Source organism: Molossus molossus, unplaced genomic scaffold, assembly GCF_014108415.1.
Source record: "Molossus molossus isolate mMolMol1 unplaced genomic scaffold, mMolMol1.p scaffold_m16_p_2, whole genome shotgun sequence".
NCBI lineage: Eukaryota > Metazoa > Chordata > Mammalia > Chiroptera > Molossidae > Molossus > Molossus molossus.
The window spans coordinates 33,008,337-33,035,380 of record NW_023425355.1 but is presented as its reverse complement, the minus strand read 5'-3'; the positions used below and the strand labels follow the sequence as shown (position 1 = coordinate 33,035,380).

The 27,044-nt window shown below is 35.2% G+C and overlaps 1 protein-coding gene and 1 long non-coding RNA gene across 3 annotated transcripts; both read right to left on the bottom strand.

The window, feature by feature from the left end:
* Positions 1–1,413: 1,413 nt before the first annotated feature.
* On the bottom strand, positions 1,414–3,613 carry PWWP3B (PWWP domain containing 3B). The gene has a single exon (XM_036271197.1). It carries the CDS (start codon positions 3,611–3,613, stop codon positions 1,541–1,543), a length of 2,073 nt encoding a protein of 690 aa, XP_036127090.1. The 3' UTR covers positions 1,414–1,540.
* Positions 3,614–3,687: 74 nt separating this feature from the next.
* On the bottom strand, positions 3,688–23,995 carry LOC118636630. Of its 2 annotated transcripts, none has more exons than XR_004960678.1 (5): positions 23,956–23,995; positions 21,540–21,722; positions 7,278–7,413; positions 5,042–5,116; positions 3,688–3,828 (listed from the first exon to the last, which is right to left on the bottom strand). It is a non-coding gene; the product is annotated as an uncharacterized LOC118636630 (long non-coding RNA). The 2 variants fall into 2 exon arrangements; XR_004960679.1 differs by lacking the exon at positions 23,956–23,995 and adding an exon at positions 23,117–23,182.
* Positions 23,996–27,044: the final 3,049 nt, after the last annotated feature.

The window sequence follows — 27,044 nt, the reverse complement described above, 5'->3', positions numbered from 1 at the left end:
CAACAAGCAAAAATTCCAACCAGAGAAACACTAGTTATGTGTAACTATACAATCTGAAGTATAATGAAGTGAACATCCAAAATGAAAGATATAATGGTTTTATTACAAATCAAAACATCAAACTTTTGCAAATTTTACATAAATATATGGCCATGTGAACATATAACAAAGGAACAAGAGTAACAGTTGTCTCACTCTAAGAGTAAAAATGCAGACAGGTTCATGTTAAGCCTTTAGTGTTTATTTTTATGTCAAGTTTCTAAAATAAAGTAGCCCTTATAACATTTTTTTTCACTAAAGTCTTGTTTCAAGTTAGAATAAGCTATTCATTGGTTTCAGACTTTACTGTGTACTTTACAACACATTTGGATAATTGTCATATTTGGCCAAATGATGGCCTTTTCTATGACCCATTTCCAAATTCACAGATTCTGGTCCATCTACTCTTTGTTTTAGCCTGGAATGACTCACCAGTTGGCATTTATATTATTGGAACCAAGTGGAACTATACTATGAATAAGCCATATGCTAAAGACTGCTTGGCTTGAAACAAATGACTATGTATTTAAAGATACAATAGTCAGAACAAAGTGCTTGCATTTTCTACAGTTTATATCAAACTAGGTGGGCTCTTAAGCAGTCAGCCTGGATTCATACTCTAGAGTAGCCAGACTATGAATGCAATGACTCTAGCTGCCTTCCATATGTGGTCAGACAGCTATATTAAGATACAGTTACTGTTAGTTATGATGACAGCCAAAAGCCCGTCTGTTTAAGAAACTGTTCACATACTGAATAATAGACACTCCATAAATGGAATTTTAGGGCAGTGTAGAGTGAACAATCCTGTTCCAGGCTGCCAAAATAATTTTTTGCATGCTGAGATGTTATTCTCACACATGTAGAGTACATGCAGGTAATCCATTTACTTTAAAGTTCCAGATTTTCTTGCAAAAGCAGTTACAGTTAGTTATAATATATAGCAAAGCATCTCTATCTTTGGTTCTATGTCTCAGATATTTTTTCAAAAAATAAATAGGCATGGCAGGAAAAATAATTCAACTATCTTAAGAGAAACCCAATATTTTATAAAAAACTAAGCAAAAATATATAATCAATGTTTATCAGACTTTTTTGAATAATCTTGCTCAATATCTAAAACTAGTGCAATTTTAATATGTAAATGATTGTGCACACAGTATTTAACTACACAGCATAGACACAAAGATGTCAAAACAAATAACACAAAATTGTACTTTCCCTTAAAAGTTATTTAGGAATTATACATTCTAGAAATGTATGATAAAGTAGAACTGCTGAAACAAGTTAATAAAATTGGCTCTGGAGAAGCATAAGAAAGAAAATGTTGATGTCGTAATATTCACAGATCATAGAGATCGCAACACACACACACACACACACACCAACAAAACCTGAACATACTCCCTAAAGTCTCCATTTCTGGAAAATATATGTTAGAGGGATTTTTAAAACTAGTATCTATGAAAGCTCCCTCTTATGATCTGGACACTCAGGTGATTTAGTGAGCTTCTTTTGTTAATGGTTTCCGTCTCTTTTCAAATATGATTTTTGCATCAAATAACTCTCTTTCCCTGTATCCCAGAGATGGTCCTTTTAGATACTTTGCTTCAGCTGCCTTGTAATCTAATCCATCAACAGCAGAAATTGAAAAAATGATTGCTTCTGGCAGAAGAACTTCTAGGATAAATTTAATTTTATCATCTCTTATCAGAGCCAGCATTCTTTCATCTATTTGTTTGTAGATTTCTTGTAAATATTTCACCACCTCATCCAACTGATCTTCATCCTCAAAGTATGTTTCAATACAAGGAGTGAACCTCTTTGCTTTCAAAAATGATTTCAGCCACCTGGACCGTTTTGTGCCATTTAAAATGGACAGAAGATGATTCTCTGTTCCTTTTGCATTCACAATGAAGTCCACTAAGTTCTTGTTAGCTCGGTCCCGAGCTGCCTTCATTCTGTCAGGGAGAATTTTTTGGAAGGACAATTTCTTGGTCTGGGAAGTCATAGCCATTGGTTCCACAGAATCTTCATTAAGCTTTGGAAATAAGTTCCTAAAGGTATCCTGTTTGATTACCTTCCTGATTGGATAACTAATGTCAGCAGCATAATACTCAAGGAAAGAACCTGTAAAAGAACCACAACCTAGTCTCACTCTGTAGTCACAAATCAGCGAAATGCACCAGTCAATACTTTCACTGTAATCCTCCCTGGCTTTATCAACTAATGTTTGTTTCTCTTTACAATCAAATTTCTTTAATCTTCTCAAAGGCACTCTAATGCCTCTCTTTTCAGGATTCATGTTTGCCTCAACAAAAAGTACACTTGCTTTTTTCTCTTTTTGCCTGATGCTTTTCACCACTGCTGGCCAAAATGGATATTTTTTATATTTAAACCAGACTATCATTCCTGCTTCAAAGGAACGTGGCTCATAATGAAAAACAACACGTGGAAGTACTTCATCTTCCTCATCGTCATCTAATACAGAAGTATCAACAGGATTTAGAGGCACTGACTTGTCAGAAGCTTGAGATTCTTCTGCATGTTCATCAAAATCCAGACTCTGAACACTTCTTTCATTATTCCCAAGGAGTGAGCAATCTATGACATGGTTAGAGGCATGAAATGAAACCTGACATTCCCATGAACAATGCCTGGGGGATTCCACAGCACCTGTATCTGATTCCATAGATTGACTCTGGCTTGTATCTAACCATGAATTTGAGGGACCCTCTCCGGGATCCTCAATATTCTCTGAGAAGATAGCGCATTCAGAGGAAATAGCCAGGGTCTTTGGACAAATGTCTTCTGGCTCCTCTTTCAAAACTTTGGGCACAATTGAGATATCAGATGGCAAATTTGGAGTGAACTTCTCTTCCTTAACATAAAAGTCTTCCTCTTTGATTGTGGAATCCAAAGGCATAATCGTTGGGATGTCAATCTTTTTCTTGCTCTCCTTTTCATCCTCTTCTGAAAGTGAAGAGAAAATTTGGCACCAGCTGGAGTTTTGTGATGACTTTGTTTCCATCTCACATGGAACAGTATCAATGGTTACATGCATTTGTGATTTATCATCATACAGGGAATCATCACTCTCTGAAGATACTAACAGGGATGTTGGATTTTCACTTTCCTCAAGACACTTTGATAAGTCTCCTTTATGCTTCCGATGCTTTTTATGAGGGGGTAAACTGGAAAGCTTTTGTGGTACATTTTGAGACAGTGTAGTGGTCTCTTCTTCATCTGAACTGCTTGCTTGATTCAAATTTGTTCCCTCATTCAGAATACCCAGTGCCACTTTTAGTGACTTTGCATAGGCAATTTCCTCTCTAGGTGGAGTATTGCCCTCTGACTGTGATGCTAGTGAGGAGGCAATGGCTTCAATTTGAGATTTAGTAAGGATCTTTGTTTCGGTGCTTTCCACTTGAATTTTTTCATCTAGTGAAAGTATTTGAACTTCTAGGGAAAATGTGTTTTTTCTTTTACTGTTTAATGAAGTCTCAGATCTGGACAAAACTTTTGCTGGCCATAACTGGTCTTTCCAATTGCATAAGACATACTCAGTATCCATTGTAATTTAGATTTGTGTACTAAAAGGTTTCAAATCAGAGACTGAGGTGTATGGCTATTCTCGTCACTGCTTAGGCAGTTCCTACAAAAACAATACTCTTACCAAAATCTTTGCCTTAGAACTACCAAGTGTTTATAGCTTGTGTGGTCTGTTCTCCTCCAACAGTTTCCCAAGGATGCTTGAGCCGTTGTTTAAATGGGACAATATGGGAGATACTGGAACAGGGAAAAGGAAAAGAAAATCATCAGCAAACAAGGTTATTTTGCCAAAGTGGAAGGTGAACGATTACAAAGTTAAAAGAAAGAATAATACTCAATGGGGCATGAGATAGAGGGGGAAATGCAGCATAATGTAAGGAAGGTGAGGGTAAGAATTGAAGAAGTGGTTTATAATACCTCAAATTCAAGAACTTGCCCTTACTATTACATGTGGTTATTAATGATTGAATTGGTGTACATGTTGGCAGAGGTGAGAAAGGTTACAGTGGTGTGTCAGCGATTCTATTTGTGTTAATAGAGATACTTTGGGACAGTTGTGTCCCTAATGTTATACCAAGGGCAGTGGGACTCCAAATTTTGCATGTATCAGAATCATCTGGGGGTCTTCATAAAACTAGATTTCTAGGTCCTATCCTAAGAGTTTTATCCAACATTTTGTATTTTCTAATTTCTCAAGTGATTTTATTGCAACTTGCTCAAGATCTTGAGAAACACTGTTCTAGCTGGACACATAGCTTTATAATATTTAAGTTATAAATACTTTCCTGTTTACCCAAAGCAGGCAAAGATAATAGGGTATACATCTCCTGGACTCAGATAATAACAGAATGACCTTGTCAAAAGCATGAGTTTAGAAGACAGAGAATCAGAAAAATTGCAATGTTTACTAATTGGATAAGACAGTTATCAAAAATTTCTTGAGAGTCAGGTGGCTAAGAACTCAGGTAGAAATCTGAATAGCCTCTTGCACAATTTCTTCATTGTGGTTTAACACATGAGATTCTTTCCCCAAACTAGAAGTGATGACTTTTAATTACATAATGATACAGGTATAAAACAGGGAGAAAAATAAATTTACATCTTAAATTTTCAATTTAACGTGGTTTTAGTATGAAATGTAGCTTCTAATTAAAAATACTATTGCTGCAGTTCTGGTGGGGTAGCTAAGTTGGTTGGAGCATCATCCTGTACACCAAAAGGTTGCAGGTTCAATTCCTGGCTGGGTCACGTAAGGGAGGCAACTGACTGATGTTTCTCACACTGTTTGTCTTCCTCTCTCTCTAAAAAGAAAAAAAAAAGTAAATAAAAACATATCTTCATATGAGGGTTAAAATAGTATGACTGCAGAGAAGGAGGAAAAATGAATTATAACTCAAGTTCTCAACAAGATTTTAATGTGAATGGTTTCATGAAATGGAAAGAGCATTACCCAGTGTCACGTGGGTTGTAGAGGATCTGGTCCTATGATCCAGTTGTCTTCGTCCTCACTTCAGAAGAAGAAAGGCTATATAAAAGGAAATAGAAATTCAAACCAAATAAATGAAAAAAGCATAAAGAAACTTTCCTACCAAAACTTTAGAAAACATGTCATTCTGAAACATAGGAATGAGATGAAATTTCATCTGTGATGTAGAGGCCATGTTTATTTTCCTTCTTGTTCTTTTTAAATTCTCTCTGTGACGTAGTCATGCTGAAATCATCTCTCTGACTGGAAAAGTGTGAGGTGGGGACAAGAGAGAAAGGAAGTAATAAACTGTCTTGTGTCTATTATGAGTAAGACTGCAGATTTTATTTGAATCCCCATATCAATCACCATGTGGATTTTTCCTTCTTTGCACATACAATTTTCCATTAAAATTTTAATAATAATCTACATGCTGTCTCATAGTCCACTAATATAAAAATATGGTTAATTGTTTTGTTTGCCATTTTCATAAAAATTGTTGCCTGAAGAAAATGTAATAAACCTGGCAAGCCCCATCTTGTGACCAGAATCAGAACTGCAGCCTCTCCAGGAGGTATAGGCAGGGCTTCAATTATGATCAGATCCTTTTTATGAGAAGCACAGGAACTACATTTAACCAGCCAGAAGTCTTCCCAGGCTGGTAAAAATTTCTATTCTAAGCTTAAGGGTTTTGCTGTGTAAGATTACATAGGGTCATGATGTCTTCAACTGCGTTTCTGATTATAAAAATATCCAAAAGCTTATTAAAATTTGAAAAGATGCAGAGAGATATATACAAAATAAAGTACAACTCTACAAATAATTACTATGAATATTTTCTATAACTCCAGAATTTTTTACATATAAAGATAAATCTTTTCAAACCATCAGATCTCAATTAAGAACATATTTTGAACATCATTCTATATAAATATTTTCCACATTTCTATGAATTACTTTAAATATATTTTTCCCACATTTGCAACATTTTATCTAAGTATTTTCCCTGATTATGTAAACCAAGTAAATAAATAAGTATATATTAATACTACTTTAAATAGAGAGCAGTAAATCTAGCCCTGTTTCTCCAACTACACAAATATTCCTGTTAATAGTGTGGCAGATGTGTTTTCCTAGATTTGGTTCCTGGATTATAGTAGCATACCTGTATTTTATTAACATACGTATTTATTTTTATATAATATACATGTTAGTAAAACATATAATAAATGATATGCTATAATTTCCTTTATTCACTTTATACTATTTATCAGACATTTCCAATCACTACATATTTTTATTCTTCTGGTACATAATATTCCACTGTATGGTTACACCATTCCATATAATATTTTAAAAAACTGTTTATAGAAATAAACCAAATCCTTTCTCTATTGCCCTCTTAAAAGATATAGAAAAATGGTTCTTGTTGACCATAGCCATACTTGTAGTCTGGAAGAATGAATTGTGAGGAGGACACACACAGGTCTGTAGCCAACACAATAATTAGGCTACACGCTGGATCAGGTCCAGAAAAATGTCCACTATTGTCAAAAAACAAAGAGAGGATGTTTGCATATCTGTGTATGTCTATGAATGCTTATGTGTTTTAAGCAAAATGGATATGTTGTTTCAGCTTTATTTTTCTTTCATGATTATAAAAATAATAATGGAGAAACCTACTCTAGAGATGCTGAAATAGGCTAAAAAATAATATTATTTTTTCCATGCTGACTAACATGGAAATTTATTTTCTCCCAGGGTTTTTTCTAATCATATATATATATGTATATGTACATATATACACACATATACATGCATATGCATATGTTTGTACAGTTTTCTTCAGACAACTACATATGTTTCCCTTATCATGTTCATTTGCATAGCCTTTCTTTGTGTCCATCAATTCATAAAAGTATTTTCTTCCATGCTGCCACATATTTTACCCATCATTTTCTGTGCAAATTAATAGATGCTATACTATACTGAATTCTTAATATAGAGGCTGTAATCTGATCACTCCTTCTTCCACTGTGGATTTTTAAAGCATTGAGAAATATAAAATTCAAAAGCATTAATTCCTTCAAAATGCCAGCAATTCTTTTAAAACCATACACCCTTCTCACTCACTTTAAGACCACCATTCCTATTTTTCTCATATTTATTCGGGGGCTCTGAGAATTCCCTGGAAAACAACTAGATTTAAGACAGCCATTACCTTGAAGTTTTTTTGTCAGCTGCAGCCTCCTGAAATACAGTCCCTCCACCAAGACTGGCCAGGAACAAATTGTTTCCAAGCTTCTTAGAAAATGCTCCACCTCCTCCATGTGATGGGGAAGACAGAAGGCCTCTCCCTGAATTAAAGGAGGGACAACAGCCAAGTTAAACTGTTGAAGTGTTAAAGAGTAGAAAATGTTCCTCAAGAAACTAAAAAGTGAAATGGCAACAAGTGTCCATTTAATTTCCATTCAAACCCGTGGAATGTGTAATTTCTTGATAAAAGTGGTAGCAAATCACTTAATTAAAAAATAAAAAATATAGTTTAAAATATTCCTTACATATTTTCTCTGCCTTATCTGGCACCTTACCTCTGCAGGTAAATTTAAAACTCAGCTGGTCAAGCTGCATTAAAATAGCTCACTAAAAATCTTGACTGGGATTGCACTAGAGCTGTACATTATTTTACTGAGAACTGCTTCCTTATAATAACTTTTTTCTGTTTACAGGACATGATAGTCTTCCCTTTTATTAAGTTCTTCTCTTAAATGCTTCAGGAAAGTTTCAGATCTTTCCTCACAAACTTGGATGTTTCCAACCAAAGACTGAAAATCACTGGTATGGCAGTAAAGTATACATATCACATATTCTCATCAATAATTAGCAAGTCCTTCTTATGTTTTATTGGTATTTTTCAGTCATCAATTTAATGTGGAGAAAACTAATTTTTAAAAATTTACATGCCTTTGTTTATATATATATGTCTAAAATAAATTTTGCTCATTAAAAGTCTCCCATGTTAAATGTAAACTTAGATTTCTGATTTAACTTAGAAAGCCACTTTAAAAAATAATTAGTGTTAATTTGGGGAATAAAAATATCTGGGGCTGAAGTGCCTCTGTATCATATAATATGTAATATATAAAAGTATTTTAAAAATCTACCTTTATATAAACATAAATGTTGGAACAATAAATACAAATAAATAATGAAGATCATCTCTAGGCTGCTGTGTTAGTAAGGGCTTTAATAATTATATGTAATGTTTTGTGCTATGAACCACCCCTAAAATCTCAGAGATTTGACCACAAAGTTCATTTTGCTGATGTCAAAGTTTAATGTACTTCATCAAGTCGTCAGAAAGGGAAACGTTTCTCTGTTTCAAGCAGTCATAAAGGGACTCAAACTTCTTCCATTCTATGGCTCTACCATCTTCTTGGCCTTGAAGTCCTCCACTGCATTCTTTGCACCTGGTTAGCAAGCTTATAAAGAGGGGTGTTGGAGAATTCTGTGGAAAGTTTTAGGGGCCAGGTCTGGCAAATTTTATTGCTGGTCACAGTCAACTAACTAAAACTGCCATAGAAGCTAGGGAAGGTAGTCTTCTTGTGACTCAGGAGGAGAATGAAACAGGGTTTTGTGAGCATATAGCATTCTCTCTGCCACAGGAAGTTTTCCCTTTTGATATTTTATAGACTTCTGTTATATGATTAATGCTTTTTCACAACCATGTATCATATTTATAATGACTAGGACAGGAGAAACATTTGGTTACCAACTCCAAGCTATTCTTTATGTTCTTCCTCAGTAGCAGAACCTCAGTTGCATTCAGGGTGACAATGTAAACTCTTAAAATATTATTTTTCCCAGACTCCCTTATTGGAAGCCATGACCATGTGATGGACTTTCTTGCCATATAATGGAAACAAAAATAGTTGTGAAAACTCTAGAGAAGGTACCTCAAAAGAGGTTAAAAAGCCCACTTGATTTTTTTTTCCAGATTCCCTCTTTCTCTTGCTTCTACCCCTAGAATTTGACCATGGTAGAATTCAGAGAGCCATTTTGGATCAAGTGACTTAGATAAAGAATGTAACTCATACCATGGCCAGGTGGCTCAGTTGTTTGGAGCATCATCCCATATACCAAAAGACTGCAGGTTTGATTCCTGGTCAGGATACATACCTAGGTTGTGGGTTTGGGTCCCTTTTGGGGCATGTATGAAAGGCAACTGATCGATGTTTCTCTCTCACATCAATGTTTCTCTCTCTCTCCCTTTCTCTCTAAAATCAATAATAATAATAATAAAAATATCCTGGGTGATGATTAAGAAAAACAAATGTAACTCACTAGGGATGGAAGTGCCTGAACCCCTGAATAATGAGACACCTCATTTCAGTAACTTTAACTTAGTGAAATAGTAAACTTCTATTTTACTTAATTCACTGTGTTTTCCAGTCTCTCTTCTAATAGAACAAAACAGCTGACTTCATAATCACTAACAAAAATATCATTCTTATTACAGAATTAATCTTTTCAAAGCTTTCAAATTATTACTATATAAATTCAAGAGGATTTTAGGACAGTATAAAATATGGCTTTCGTTAAATAAAGAGATAAATTCAATTGTATATTTTATATTGTAATATTTCTTATTCTGTCTTCTCATTTCACACATTTGGGAAAAAACAAATGGACATAAAGTATGGTATTACATCAAGACTACACTGTATTATATTTATTTTATTTACTTTCTATACTGCACATAAATCAGAAAAAGCTACCACCTCACTACTTCCCAAACAAAATACAAAGAAAAAGATTAGTTTCTTATATATTTTATATTTTACTGTTTTTTAGAAGGAGGGGTAGAATGATAACTAATAGTAAATGCCAATACTGCTACTATTATTATAATAAAGATAAATAATGATTATAGATATAACAATATCTAATACATATAAAAGTTTTCTATGTGCCAGGCACTGTTCCCAGTACTTGACATATTATCTCACTTAATAATCATATAGTTACTTTATGAAGGAGAGCCCCCATAACTGACCCATTCTGCATAACAGTACTACTATCAATAATAATGACAACAATAGAAGCCAAAAGTGTTCCATACTGGCATTGTGCCAAGTACTCTGAATACATCACCTCCCTTGATACTCACAAAGTCTTTTTAGGTAGGTATTATAAATATTACCATTTTGTAGATGAAGCATTAGAGAGGTTAATGAACTTTCATAGGTATTTGGCTCCAGGGTCCATGTTTTTAATCATTAATATACTCTGTAAGTACCTTATTTTAAATGAAAAAAAATGCTCTATAAATGTGTGCTGGATGAATAGGTAAATTAATTCATTTGCAATAGTTATGTATTAGAAGTCACAGCAATTTAAGAAATTCTATATCTGGTTCTGCATCTAATTTAACATAAACTAGTCTTAAATAGCATAATGCAATTATGAAAGGGAGTGGCATCCCATCATTTTAGCCGAATTCTATCAATTACAACAAGTCACTTAAAGGGAGTTATACAAGGGGGGGGGTCACCTAGAGTGTGTCCATCACAATACTGTATGATAAAAAAAGGGAAAAATATAGTGATGGTGACATGATCATGGTGGCTGTCAAGGGTTACAGGTAAGGGGAGGGTGTAACTATATAAGGAGAGCACAGGAAAGTTATGGGGGTGATGGAACACTTCTGTAGTCTGACTGTGGTAGTGATTATATGAATCTACACATGTGTAAAATAAAAATAAGTGAATATAAAAAATGCATGTATTATGTATAATAAAGTATGATTTTAATGGATAATTTGGAAAAAATTTAATGGAAAAATTTAATAACAATTATATAAAAATAAACTCTTTACAAGTATGCTTTAAAAATCTTTGCTTCTCCCTAAAGATATTTAATAACAAAGAAAACAAAAATTATATATATATTATATATATATATTTATACATAAATAAATATGAATATGAATATATATATATATATATATATATATTAGAAAGCACCAGTTCCACTTCCACTTAAGATATAAAAAGCCATAAAAGCATGTCAGCCCTGGCCGGTTTGGCTCAGCGGTTAGAGCGTCGACCTGCGGTCCTGAGAGACCCGGGTTCGGTTCCCGCTAGGGGCACATACCTCGGTTGCAGTTTGTCCCTGGCCCTGGTCGGTTGTGCGGGTGTCAGCCACTCGATGTATTCCTTTCACATCGATGTTTCTCTCTCTCTCTCTGTTCCTCTCTCTCCCTCCCACTCTACCTGAACAAAAAATGGGAAAATGTCCTCGGGTGAGGATTAAAAAAAAAAAGCATGTCACCCACAACTTAACAATGATAAACTTCTGGATAATCAGCGAAAGCATACTATTCTTTCAGCCCATCAGAAAACTGAGGTAAACTGAATTCTAAAGGGTGACTAACCCCTTAAAGATGGACATATGCACTCTTTTACCTTTGGCAGAGGTAGTTGTCAGTGAGTAGGTAAAAATAAATCAGCTGAAAGTTTAATGAATTCTTAAATTTTTAATGGGCTAGGGTGCCAATAATTTAGAATATCTGGCATCCTGGGCAATAATACACTCACTGCCAAGTTCTTTTTCACAATCCTTAACCAGAAGTGCAGAAATATAACTGGAGACAAATCAGGAGAACAAAAAGAGACCATTTCAGTGGTTCAGGTATGCAAGAAACAATCAAGTGTTGTTGTGGGACAGATATGCAGTCCCTTACACTATTCAAACACTTATGTGGGAAGCAAAAGCCCTAAGCCACTAAGGGAGAAACAGGAAGCCCTCTCCTTCTGTTAAAAAATGTTTCTGGTTAAAAAATGTTTCTGGTTAAAAAGTGTTTCTGGAGGAAGAGCAGGAAACCCTGAGCCCGTGATCTTAACAAGAATAAAAAGCAGTGGTCAGTTACTGATGAGGAAAGAGAAAGAATATCTCTCTCTCCAAAGACCAACCCCTGATACAAATCAGAATTCTCCTGCCATGTTAAGAGGAAAGAATACTGAGAAAAATGTACAACCCTCAAGGACCAGTTGCATATGACCTTCCTAAGTTTAAGGCTGAATAGGACAACAGAGTGCTACCTGCCTCACCATGAGCCTAGTATCTAGTAATAACAGGAGTCTACTGATGTGGAATAGCCAAGAGCACAAAGACATACACCCCTCTAAGAGCACAGGTATGAAGGGACTGCTGGAAATTTAGGGTAGAGAAAGATCATTAAGAATAATCCTATGGCTCTTTAAACACTCTAAGTAAAGCAATGTACCTCATACAAGCCAGATGGCAATGAAGTGAGAAAAGGAGGACAGTCTCCAATATATTTTATGATACCAGCATTATCCTGATACCAAAACTAGAAAAAAATGTAACAGGTAAACTACAGACCAAGTCTCTCATAAACAAGGACAGATTCAATGACAGAGATACAGAATTGATACAGAAAATGATATAGAATAACATATAAGATAAAGTGATATAGAAAAATAATAATACATCATGACACAATGGAGTTTATCATGGGAATGTAAGGATGGTTATACATATGCAAATAAATGTAAATATCAACAGACTAAAAAGGGAAAACAAGATCATTTCAATTAATGCAGAAAAAGCATTTGACACAATTCTAGAGACATTCATGATAATAACACTCAGCAAACTAAGAATTAAGTGGATCTTCCTCAATCTGATCATGCATCTACAAAAATCCTCAGGTTAACATCATACCTATGGTGAAATATGGAATGCTTTTTCCCTAAAATCAGGAACATGTCGAAAATGTCTGCTCTTACCACTTCTATTCAAAATTATATCAGAGACCGTAGCCACTTCAATAATGCTTGAAAAATAAATTAAAGGCATACAGATTGAGAAAGAAGAAATAAAACTGTCTTTATTTGCAGACAACATGATCATCTATATAGGAAATCCTGATGAATTTACTGAAAAAGCTACAAGACCAAGTAAGTTTATTACCACCAGATACAAAATCAATATAAAACAATTCATTTCTACACAATAAAATTTGGCAGTTGAAGTTTTAAAAAGAACCATTTATAATACCATCCAAAACAAGAAATACTAAGGTAGAACAAATGTAACAAATATGTGCATGATTTGTATGCTGAAGACTTCAAAGCCCTGATAGAATAAACTAAAGAAGACCTAAATAAATGCAGAAACATGCCATGTTCTGAAACATAATCGACTGAAAATTTAACTATTCATAGGATGTAACTTCTGCCCAAACATATCTACAGAATCATTAAAATCTCAATCAAAATACCAGCAAGCTTTTAGTAGAAATTGAGAGTATATCTCTAAAATGTTTATGAAAAAGCAAAGGAACTAGAATAACCTCTGAGAAGGAAATACAAACTTGGAAGATTCACACTACCTGATTTCAAGACTACAGTAATCAAGACAGTGTATTATTGGCCTAAGATAGACATATAAATACAATACAAATATACTAGCAAATATTCACTTTTTATTAAAAAACATCAATTTTATAAAATCATTTTCTGATATCTGTCTGTGCCATCCCAATCTCAAGATCCTTGGTCCATCCGGAGCCCCAGGCTCCCATCCTCTAGCTCACTCTCTTAATGGCGCCACCCTGCCCCTACTCACATAAGAACTCTGGTAGCTCCACTGTCTTGCCTCCGGCAGCCGGCAGTTACCAAAACATGTTCAACTAACTTCTATTAAGTGCCTGGAAATCTCTGAACTCCTGTGCTGGGCTTAAGAATTGTCAATATTCCCTGAGCTTGGTCTCTCTTACGTATGAATGAGAATCTGGGTCCATCCGACATCCCAGGCTTGCCTCCTCTCCAGCCCGTACCCTTGCCCTCTCTCCACTGGTCCAAGAATCTGCACACAGCCTTAGCTCAGCAAGCGGTCAACCAGAAAAAGGCCTACGCAGGCACTGGTGCAGACCCAAAAGGCAAGTCACGGCCATTAGTAACATGACAGCCAGTGAGGATCCCTTACCAATGGGGTCCTTGCACTGGAATGGAGGTGACTCCCAGGCTCCTGTTCCCCAAGTCGTGAAGGTAGTGGACTGGGGCAAACTTTATCTCCCTACTCCCCGAAGAACGCAGCCCCTCTGGCCCAAAATCACAGAGTGCTGGGGTTGCTGTACTCATTAGCTGTAGTCTACAAGCCACCAGCACCAGCCACAGTGGCTGGAAACCCAGGTTTATGCCCCACCAACACAGCACCGGCAACAGCTCGTGCTTGAGCCCAGAGAGATAGGACAAGGACCTTGGCAGAGCATGCACAAAGGTATCGGGCTTAGTGGTGAAATACGAGTGTCCACGCAAGCACCTAGGTCATTGGCAAGAGATCTACAGAAGAAGGAGCTGCAAAAGATGGGGTTTCAGCAGAGGGTGCTGCTCAAGCTTACTCAATAGATTTTTGGTAATCGTAATTAAATGGAAACATTGCTGGAAATTTCAACAAATAATACTGGAAAAATTGGATACCACATGCAAAAATATTCATCTTGTTGCCTTAGTTAAGACCATATACAAAAATGAACTCAAAATAAAATACTGACGTAAATGTAAAAGCAAAAATTACAAAACTTCTAGAAGAAAACAAAGTAGAAAATCTTTGAGACCTTCATTTAGGCAAAGATTTATTAAGACAAAAAAACATGGACCATAAAAATTTTGTTAAGTTAAATTTGAAAATTTCTGCTCTTCAAAAATAAAATGAAAATCCGAAGTGGAAGAATATATTTGCAAAACATATTTGATAAAGAGCTTTTCTCCAAAGTATATAAAGAACGCTTACAATTCAATATTAATATTAACAATCCAAAAATAAATAAATAAATAAATAAACAAGCAACTTGAATAGATCCTTACAAACAAATATACAAGTATCCCCCACTTTTCAAAAGTTCGCATCACTTCACTGATACAAAAGACCTACATTAGTACCTGTCTTTGGTAACCAAAAGAAATCCTCAAAGGGTTTTCGCTTTTGTGAAGTAAAGGTGAAAAGTGAATAGCTAGCCTTTGCTTTGCAGTGAACAGTTATAAAAGTAGAATGCACACCCCCAGCAGCGAGAGTGGCACTGCCCAGCTTCTTCCCTGGGAACTACACTCAGCCTCGATCCCTCAGAACTCTGAACTGTGTCTGTGAACATCTGTGCTTAATCTAGTTTTACTTTGTGCATCCATTAAGAAGATGTATACTAAGGTATCAGGAAAGCCTAAGAGAGCTCGTAAATGTGTTATGCTTAGTATAAAATAGATGTAATTTTAATCGTGGTGAGTGAAATAAAGACATTGTGCATGCTTTGAACTTGTCTGTGTCTACCATTCATACTATTTACATGCAGAGAGAAAGAATCTTGAAAGCTGTAGAAGTTACTAATTGGTTCTGCTAACAGCCAAGTGGTTTCTTTTAGTTAGTATGCAGTAATGAATGGATGGAGTGGACAATCTATTGATGGGTGGATAAACTGTGGTGTTCTGTTATCTTATACTTAAGGAGAAATCAGTCAGTCTTTTAATAAGTGAAACTACACTTACATGTATATTGTATGATACATTATTTCTACTTTATATAGGCTGTGCATTTATCATATAATTCCTGATATTACTATATGTTAGTGTTATTTTAGGTTAATGGTAATTCCTTCTTTGCTTTATGCCATTTTGGCTTATGAAAGTTTTCATATAAACACTCTACTTTTGGGTAGCAGGGGAAAACTGTATATGAATGGTAAATGAACACTTCACAAAAAGTCCTAATGGCATTAGTAATTAAGGATATGCAAATAAAACCACAATGAGACACCACTAACACCTTTATAAGAATGACAAATATTAAAAAGATAAAAAAAGCTGACAATATCAGCTGCTGGCAATGATGCACGAATAGTGGAACTTATATATTGCTGGTGGAAATATAAAATATCACAGCTGCTTTAGGATATTTAGTTTGGCGGTTGCTAACATAGCTAGATATGCACTTACCATATAACCCTAAGATGTCACTCCTAGATATTTACCCATGAGAAATGAAAACTTACACACAAATACTTGTTCTGGAGTGTTTATAACAACTTTTATCATAATCACCAAAACCATAAACCTGTTGGTGAATTGATACACAAACTGTAGAATAATAGAATATCTCTAAGCTGTAATAAGGAATAAACTATGGATACATGCAACAGCATGGGTAAATACCAGAAAAATGCTAAAAAAAAGAAGCAAGATACAAAAGTCTATATATTGTATGACTACATTTATGACATTCTGGAAAATGAAAAATTATAGGGACAGAATTTAGATCAATGGATGCCAAGAATCAGGATAGAGAGAGTATTCATTACAATGGGTTAGAAGGGAACATTTTGGAGTGATGGACATATTTTTTTAATTTGACTGAACAGGCATACCTTCTTTTATTGTGCTTTGCTTATTTGTGCTTCACAGATACTGAGTTTTTTACAAATTGAAGGACTGTGGCAACCCTGTGTCTAGAAAATCAATTAGCACCATTTTTTCCTAATAGTATTTGTTCACTTTGTGTCTGTTTCACATTTTGGTTATTCTCCCAATATGTCAAACTTTTCATTATTATTATATTTCTTATGAGGATTTATAATCAGTGATTTTTGATGTTACTATTGCATTTCTTTTTGGGCACCACAAACTATGCCCATATAAGACGGTGAACTTAGTCCATAAATATATGTGTTCTGACTGCTCCACTGACCTTCCATTTCTGTCTCTTTCCATCTCTTCAGGATTCCCTATTACCTGAGACACAACAATAAAATAATTAGGTCAATTAATAATCTTATAATGGTCTTCAAGTTTTCAAAAGGAAGAGCTGCACATCTCTCACTTTCAATCAAAAGCTAGAAATGATTAACCTTAGTGAGAAAGGCATCACTTATTTTAAGAAATTGCTACAGCTACCCCCATTTGCAACAATCACCACCCTAATCAGTTAGCAGCTGTCAACATTAAGGTGAAACCTTCCACCAGCAAAAAGATTGACTCACTGAAGGCTCAGATAATGGTCAGCATTTTTCACAATAAAATATTTTTAAGTTAAGGTATGTACATTGTTTTTTTAGAAATAATGTTATTGCATACTTAATAGACTATAATCTAGTATAACTTTTATATGCAGTGGGAAACCAAAGAATTTGTGTGAGTTGACTTATTGCCATATTTGTTTTACTATGGTAGTCAAAAATTGAACCTGCAATATCTCTGAGGTATGCCTGAATTTGTTGTTACATAACTGTATACATTCATTAAAATTCATCAAACTATACACCTAAAAGTGTATATTTAACTTTGTCAATTATACCTCAATTATACCTCAATTATCCTGAATCTTAAAAAAAGCTTCCAAAACCAGAATACTATCTATATAAGAAATTTGTGTTTTACTGTGAGAGTAATGGGGTCACATATAGAAATATTGATTTGTGCTTTGGATTAATGATTGCCAAAGAAGGTTGTAGGTACCACAAGGTATGTGTGAAAATATCCTCTGGAATGTACCAAGAATATATTAGAAATTTATTTTTTAATCTCTTTAATTAATTTTTGTTAACATTTATTTCTGAATTTGCTTTAAAATGTAGTGGGGAGGGCACCTAAAACACCTAACTTTTGATGCAGGTATATAATTCTTCCTATAAATTCTTATCTTCATTAAATATCTCTTTTATTGAAAACTAGTTAACACAGCCCAACCAGTGTGGCTCAGTGGTTGAGTGTTGACCAATGCACCAGAAGGTCGCCAGTTCGATTCCCGGTCAAGGCACATGCCCAGGTTGTGGGCCAAATTCCCAGTGGGGGGGCATGCAGGAGGTGCCAATCCATATACTTTCTTATCGATGTTTCTGTCTCTCTCTCCCTCTCCCTTCCTCTCTCTCTAAAATCAATAAAAAAAAGTTTTAAATAAAGAAAGTTAGTTAACAGGACAAATGTCAAGAATTCAAATGATATCAGCACCTTAGAGTTTGTGAACATTATCCTCATTGGCAGAGCCTTTAACTGCAGTGAAGTTTTCACATGCTACTCAACCACGTGAGCCAGAGGAAAGGAAAGCGTTAAAGCCAAAGTGTTATAATGTGGAGACAGAAATCAGGTTAAGAATATGTCCCCAGTGAGAAAGCAGAAGCCAGATATCATACTATAAACAGTAGTTATAGAATAAACAAATGCCAAGATTTTAGCGTATAATATAGAAGAGTAGAAATGGTCCAGTTTGAATACTCCCAAAGAACATGTGGGAGCCATGAGCATTGGTAAAGCAAGGAATCTTAGAAATTAATGGTTATTCAAAATAGTCTATGGCTACCCTGGCTGGTGTTTCCCAGTGGTTAGAGCTTCAGCCCATGCATCAAAGGGTCTCAGATTCAATTTTTGGTCAAGGGCACATACCTAGGTTGAAGATTCAATTCTTGGCCCCGGTTGGGGTCATGTGGGAGGCAGCCAATGGTTGTGTCTCTCTTGCATTGATGTTTCCCTCTGTCTCTCCCTCCCTCCCTCCCTTCCAATCTATCTAAAAATCAATGGAAAATATCCTCTGGTAAGGATTAACAACAACAATAAAACAATCCATGTGTCTCTCTCAAATAGATGTTTCTTTTTCTTTTTGTCTCACCCCTCCCTCCTTCCAATTCTCTCTAAAAATAAATGAAAAAAATATCCTCTGTTGAGGATTAACAGCAACAACAAAAATAGTCCATGACCCCTAAGACATAGGCACAAGTAACAAAAACTGGCTGAAAAAATAGTTGAAACTGTATTATTAATCTTTACTGGCTGAATGTCAGCCTACCTGAAGTGGATGAACATCAGAATAAAACTTACTAAGGATGAGCATGTATGGTAAGAAAAAGGCAAGCCAGACAGTGAATCACTGCAAGAGCCAAGGGGACAAATAATCTCTGTTCAAATGTATGTGAACATGAAAAGAGCAAATAAAATAAAATTAATAGCAACCAGTGACCTAGAGGTCACAAGAAGATACACCTGCCATGTTTGGAGATTTTGTATTTTTGTAATTCTAAAACCTACATAGTGCCAATGGAAGAAGCTGCTAATAATCAAGATTCAGAATGATGGAACTAGAAAGATGAAAATAACTAAAACAAAGGAAAGGCTGATGAGAACCTTACAACTTCATCATCACAGCACTTAGCAAACAAAGCTTTAACTATACTCTAAGTATTCAATTAGAGAGACTAAACTGTAGTGATCTTCTCTGTATTAACAAACAAAAAGATAGACCTCTATGGGACCTGCCTTGGGGGATTTAAAGAAAAAAGAACTTCCTTCTTGTCCTACTCTCCTCCACACCCACAGCCATTCTCTGAGATACCCATAGAAAAGATCCAGGCTGGACCAAAATTATGCCTGTCACCACTCTGAATAAAGATACTTACTAGTTCTTTAGTGAGGAGATATGATAAACTTTTGTTTTGTTTTTTAAAGAAATTTCCCCATTACTTTAATTCATTACCATATTTTCCACAAACCAGGGTATGATGTGACATTACAGTTGTTTTAATTTTCTTTTCCTTTTTATTGAGTTTATAAGAGGACACTCGCTAACAAAATTATACAGGTTTCAGAGGCAGAATTCCATAGCACATCACCTGTACACTGTATAATGTTCACCACCCCAAGTCAAGTCTCTGTCCATCAGCATTTATTCCCCCAATGCCCTCCTCCAACCTCCCCCCACAATCACTACACTATTGTCCATGTCTACGAGTATTTTTCTTAATCCTTCCACTGCTCCCCCACCCAGCCCTCCAAACCCCCCACCAACTGCTGTCACCCTGTTCTTATTAGTGAATCTGTCTCTATTTTGCTTGTTAGTTCACTTTGTTCATTAGAATTCACTTGAGTGAAATAATATGGTATGTGTCTTTCTCTGAATGGCTTATTTTACTTAGCATAATGCTCTCTAGGTTCATCTTTGCTGTCACAAAACGTAAGATTTCCTTCCTTTTTACAGTCGAGTAGTATTCCATTGTGTACATGTACCATCACATTTTTATTCACTCATCTACTAATGGAGACTTGGGTGGCTTCCAGATCTTGACTATTGTAAATAATGCTGCAATTAACATAGGAGTGCATATATTCTTTCCACTTAGTGTTTTAGGTTTCTTAAACTGTTAAAGATACAATATCTAAACTTGAGAGTTCCTTAGACAGCATTATGGCAATGTTATGTGTTAGAATTTCTCAAATAGACAGATAAACAAATATGGGTTTGGGACCAAGTTCTAACTTTACTAGCTGACTGGAGGGACAACTGGTACTACCGATATCAAAATATATTAATTACTAGGTTAAAATATTTTTTAAAGTTCAGCAACAGTGTAAGTGTGTAGTAGGACTAGAGATGAACATAAGGGGGAAAGAAGAAAAGAAATTCAAAATGAATCACTGAAGATATGAAAATATATCTGACTGAGTGATATATGTGGATATAGACTAGAAATCAATCAGTGAAATCTGAATCATCTAGAAAAATTCTTAGGTCATTGGTCTGTGTTTAACTGCTTGGTTAACCACTAAAAACAGTGATGTTAGAGGCCTCTATTGCCTTAGGGCTATATAGTTTTCTCCTTTTGTGCTTATACAAAACCTCCTGAAAACTTTCAAGGAAGCTTTAAAATAATTTTGAGTTGGTGATACTATAGGATACTCACTTAAAGAAAGAAAAGGGGAAAGAGAATAAGTAAACAGATTTAATCTGTTAAAGAAGAAAGAAGATGGAAAATGAAAATGGAGAACATATACAAAAAGATGAATAAATACTGGGTACCCAAAAAACATTGTGGTTGGGAAAAATATTGAAAAATTCAAGAAATTAGTAGTTCCATAATGCCCCAGCATTCAGGCTTTATTATAGCTATTATTTATAAGAAATTAGTGTGTAATATGGTAGGAGCTTGGGAGGGAGGAGATGTTGGTGAGTATGTTGGGGACATCATTTATGTTATTGGATATTTTGATACTTTGGGGCCTCTGGAGATTTATTCTCAGGTAATATTTTAACTTTTTAAAGCTGCCCTATCTATCCAAGGCAGCCAGACACAGATACTGGGCTTAGTATCTCCTGGACTCAGACAATAACACAATGACCTCATTAAAATGAGCTTAGTAGTTCAGATATTTGGACACGATGGCTACCTATTAAATATGGTACTTTTCAAGAATTTCTTGAGAGTCAGGCAGTTGGCTGGGACATACAAGTCTTCCATAAATACATATCATTGTACCTATTTGTATAATTTCCTTATAGGAGTTTAACATATTTAATTCTTTCCTAACACTAGAAACCAAGTTTTTAATTTAAAATATTACAGCTACTAAGCCATAATCAAAATAAATTGTACTCCATATTCTCAACTTAACCATGTTTTAACATGGAATGGAATAAGCCTTACCAGTATCACATGGATTATATGAAGAGGGTCTAGCTTTGTGATCCTGTTGTTTTGATTCTTACTCTAGTTGCTTGTCCAACAGGGCCTTCTTCCTGCTTGAGTCTTCTGTGGTTGCACTGCCTTTCTGGGCTCAACTGGCTTCACATGCAGATTCGCCAGGTCATGTGCATCTCTGATTTTAACCTAGGGTATCCAAAAAGAGGCAAGGAATCAAACCCATTAAATGGAAATTGTGTGGAGAAACTTCCTTACCAAAAAAAAAAAAAAAACTTCAACAGGCATGTCATTCTGAAACACAGGAAGGAGATAAAGTCTTATCTGTGATGTAGATGCCATGTTTATTTTCCTTCTTGTTTTTATTATTTGAAATCCTCTCTGTGACACAGTTTGGTCACATGTTTGGTTTTTGGTTCATGCTGAAATTATTTCTCTTAGGAAAAGTGTGAGATGGAGACAGGGAGAAGGGAAATAACTGTCTGTGTCTTCTGTAAGCCAAATTCCATGTAGATATATTTCTCAATGCTTTTTTTTCAGTTCTCCCATCAGTCCTAATGTAGGGCTTTTTATCCTAGACACATACACATTTTTAAACAGAACTACAGCTACACTGTGCATGCTGTTTCATAGTCTGCTAATATAAAATATGTTTCATGGCTTTGTTTACTCACTTCGTAAAAACAGTTACTAGAGAAAATTTGGAAAATCTGGCAAATGACATCTTGTGACCAGTACCAGAACTACAAGCTGTTACTACTAGACCTTTCCTATGAGAGAAGATTGGGAACTACATCTTGCAAGATAGCAATTTTCTCAGGCTTCTAGAATGTACCATGCTCAAAATTATAGTTTTGTTATGGATTGCACAAAAAATGAAATGCTAGTGTCTTCAAGTGGTCTGATCAAAAGAAAATGGCATTATTATGAAAATTGTAAAAATAAAGACTTATTTTGAAAAAGTATAATTCTGGAAAAAATGATCAATATTATTGTTTCCTGAGTATCTTTCCATATTTTTTTACATATATACATGAATGCATGTAATTGCAAACCACTTTTTTACTGTGCTCAAGCCCATAGTTTGAAAGTATTTTCCTTATCAGTATTTTCAATGTCATTTTAAATTAATCACTTCAAATATAACTCTCATAATTTGAAACATTTTGTCTCAAATTTTCTTCTGATATATTTTTAAATGACTAAATATGTATTAATAATTATATTTAAATAGATAGTAAAAAGTGTCCTGTCTCTCCAACCACACAAACAATCTCATTAGTAGGTAGCCTTACATTTTTCGGATTTTGTTACACAAATTTTATTAATAGAGTACTTTATCTTTAAATGATATAATGTAGTACTTGCTATTCTGCAATTTTCATTTTTCACCTAATATTTTCCAAATTACTAGATGTTCATACTTCATACTTCCATTTGTGAGCTATATAACATTCAATTGTATGTGTTGCACCATGCCACATATTTTAAAACCTGCTAATAAAAATGAACTAGATCCTCTCTCTGTTTCACTCATAAAACTAAAAAAATATAGAAATAGTTCTTGCTCACGATGGCCATACCTGTGGGTTGAAAGAATGAGTCACAAGGAGGACGGACACACGCAGGGCAGGGCTGTAGCCAACACAGCAACCAGGCTATGTGCTTGATCAGGTCCAGGAAAATTTCCACTACTGGCAAAATACAGGGAAGTATGTTTGCATGTGTGTGTGTGTGTGTGTGTGTGTGTGTGTGTGTGTATGTGTCTGAAACCAAATGGTGCACTGTTTAAGCTTCATTTTGTTCTTCTACTAATAAAAAATTATCATGGCAAAAAGCAATTCTAAAAATGCTGAAACTGGTTAAAAATATATTTTGACACCCCCCCCCAACCTGAATCTCCAGAAATGCTGATTGTTAAGAGGGGATTCTAGTTCCCTTCTTAAGGAAAATGCATATATTTTTTTACAAATGCTATCACTCAACAGCCATCTGGATCCCTTCCATGTACGTGTACATTGATATTTCTATTTCTGTTTTCATGTGCCAAATACTTTTTATGTTTACATTTTTCTGTCAGTTATTTTTGTGTAGGATAATACATGGTTAAGTCAAAATACAATAAACTCTCTAATGAAGATAGAAACATGGAATGCCATGTAAAAAATTAAAATGAACAGCATGCTTCACTTAAGTCTTAATTTAGAAGCTGTAATCTGATCACCCATTCCCACACTGTGGACTTCAGAAAATATCGGGAGAAACTAAAATTTCGGGGGTTGACTCTGTCACAGTAACAGCAATTTCCCTAACTCCCTATTTCATTCCCACCTCTCACACTCAAGAATCTATTTTTTTCCCATCGTAATACCAAAGCCCGAAGAAATTCCCAGAAAATAACTAGGTTTAAGACAGCCATTACCTTGAAGCTTCTTGTCAGCTGCAGCCTCCTGAAATGCAGCCCCTCCCCCAAGACGGGCCAGGAACAGCTCACTTCCAAGCTTCTCAGAGAATGCTCCGCCCCCTCCCTGTGATGGGGAAAGCAGGGGGCCTTTCCCTCAATTAGAGGGAGGAGAATAGCTAAGTCAACTGAAATGCACTTAAAGGGGAAAAACGGTCATTTTAAAAAGACTTCAATGAGAAATTGCAACATGTATCTCTTTAATTTCCGTTCAAAACACAGGGGTAGGTTATTTTCTGAAAAGAAGTAGCAAATCCCTTAATCATATTATAAAGACCCAGTTAAAATATCTCTCACATATTTTTCTTGCCCTTTCAGCATTTTATTTTTACAAAAGATATTAAGACACAGCTGGCCAAGTATCAGGGGAACACTCTGTAAAGTATGATTGGGTAACCATTATGCTGTACACCTGAAACTAATACAAAGTAATATTAAATTAAACACATTTTTAAAATAAAAAAAAAATGTAAAAAGAGAAAAAAATGACCCACTAGGTTCTTGTTTGTGATTGCAGTAAATTAATACATTATTTTGTGGAGAATTAAATATATACAATTTTATTTCTTCTGGCCCTGGGACATGATATGTCTCTCTTTTTACTCAGGCTATCTCACTCATCCTTCAGAATGTTTCATAGGTTTTATCGTTTTGTTTTGTTTTGTTTTGTTTTTCAGAAATTTCTAAACAAAAAATATCAATCAAAATCCTTACAGAAAATGGGTATCTGAATATACTGAAATTGAAAAAAAAAAAAAACTGGTAAAAACACAGTAAACCAAAGTTAAAAATAGAACTTGACAAAATTTTTTAATTTAAAAATCTTTAATCTAAAGTAGCTCTTGCAAATTAATAAGAAATAAACAGCAAAGTTAAAAAATGAGCAAAAGACAGCAACAGACAATGTTCTAAGGGCATAATTCTTCCCTACTACTTTTCTGTGAGTAAACTCATTTATTTTATATCAATTTGTTCAGTGGAGAAAGGGGGGTGTTATTCATAGGAGCTCCTCAAAACCTAAACATTCAAATGAAGATTAAAACTGAAAAATACATAAAAGATACAGACCTACCCTAATAATCAGAGATGCAAATATAAACAGCATGTCATTTTTCTACCTAATTTGACTTACAAAAGCAGTTAAATGATACAATGTTGAGTTGGCAAAGGAATAATGAAATGGGCACTTCTGTTCATCTGCAAGTTCACAAATGCTGGAAGAGGGCAAGACAAAATCAAAGCCAAAGTCGGACTCCCAAACAGAAGGATGTGTTCTATTTTCCACCAGTACTCACTGCCTCCTGGGCTTGGAATCCTGTCTCTTTGGTAAAGTCAAGGTTGAAACTATTCACCTTCACATTCTGAGGACATTGATGAATGTAACCTCACAGTGAATATTGCTTAATCTCATGTCCCTGCTGGTGAACATATTGGTGAACTGTAACCATCTTCAGTAATTGCCATAGTTATCTGTGAACACTCTATCTTTCACATCCATCCATCCACATTTCCACACAAAATTTAATTATATATATATATATTTTTTTTTTCTGCACTATTATTTTGCACTGACAATATCTGCATGATAGCATTCACTTGGTTATAGAGTAGTTATGACATGTGTCTTTGAGTAGCAGGGCTTGGCAGCAGTACTTTCTCTTTCAGATATAACTATTCCTGGACAGGGGCTGAAAAATCATTTGTTATACAAAGAAATGTCTATTTCATTCCATCTCATTTAAAACTGGCTACTCCTTGTTCTTGGGTTTATGTTGTTTGCAACTGCTAATTCAGTATGGAAAATATTTCTATCTTTTTTTATTGAGCTTTTTCATTCACAAAATGTTCAAGAAATTAAAAGTAAGATTTAGATTGCTATTGTCTTTAACTGCCAATGAATCATTCTGAGCATTAGTTCTCTTACGATGTTAAATTTAAAAACAAAAATCAATGTAAAATGTAAATAAAGTTGATGAGGCACTTACAGCTCCATGCATTATTAGAATAAACTAGTAAACATGACTCCTATCTCTTGCCACCTGTCTATTCGGGTTACAGAAACAGATCTCCAGTATGACACAGTGCTTCCTGTAATGAACAAATTAAGACAACTAAAACTATCTGCTTTGGGGAGTCTAAAGAAAGAATCCGACATTCTTCCAGAGAGACACAGAAGAGAAGAGTCAGGGTACTTCAATATTATTCCAGTAACCAGTCTGAATAAAGGACATCTTTGATGAGGAGATAAGGATATTTTATGGCAGAACCCAATGTCTAGCCTTTAAGAGTTTGTCATGGAGGCACTATGACAGAATTGCATTTCTGAAGTGTTCAAATATGCAGGCAGGAAGAGATTTCTCAGTGGACAGAAAACTTTCAAAGCACTGAAAATGTTGCTGAGTTGTTGTCACCTTCTCACACTATATAGCATAGTTAAGAAAGATGCATGAGTCACTTGCGCCTCTGATATTACCTTAAATTATCTAAATATCAAACCAGCCTGGCTGGTGTGGCTCAATGGTTGAGCGTTGACCCATGTACCAAGAAGTCACCGGTTCAATTACTGGCCAGGTCACATGCCCAGGTTGTGGACCCAATCCCCAGTAAAGGGCATGCAGGAGGCAGCCAATTGATGTTCCCTCTCATCAATGTTTCAAACTCTCTCTCCTCCCTTCCTCTCTCTCTAAAAATCAATAAAGAGCCCTGGCCAGTTTACTCAGTAGTTAGAGAGTCAGCCTGCAGTCTGGAGAGACCCGGGTTCAGTTCCTGCTAAGGGCACGTACCTAGGTTACAGTTTGTCCCCACCCCAGTTGGGTTTGTGTGGGTGGCAGCCAGTCGATGTGTCTCTCTCATATCGATGTTTCTTCTCTCTCTCTCTTCCTCCCTCTCTCTCTCATTCTATGAATGCAAAAAGTGTCCTCAGGTGAGAATTAAAAAAAAATCAGTAAAGAAAATAAATAAATATTAAACCATATTTAATAGTACAATAATAAGAAAGAAGTTAATACCTGTCTAAATGTGTAGTAAGAGATGGCTAAGACAGGAAGAAT

Coding starts and splice junctions, on each gene's coding strand:
- PWWP3B (XM_036271197.1), bottom strand. CDS start 3,613: ATGGATACTGAGTATGTCTTATGCAATTGGAAAGACCAGTTATGGCCA.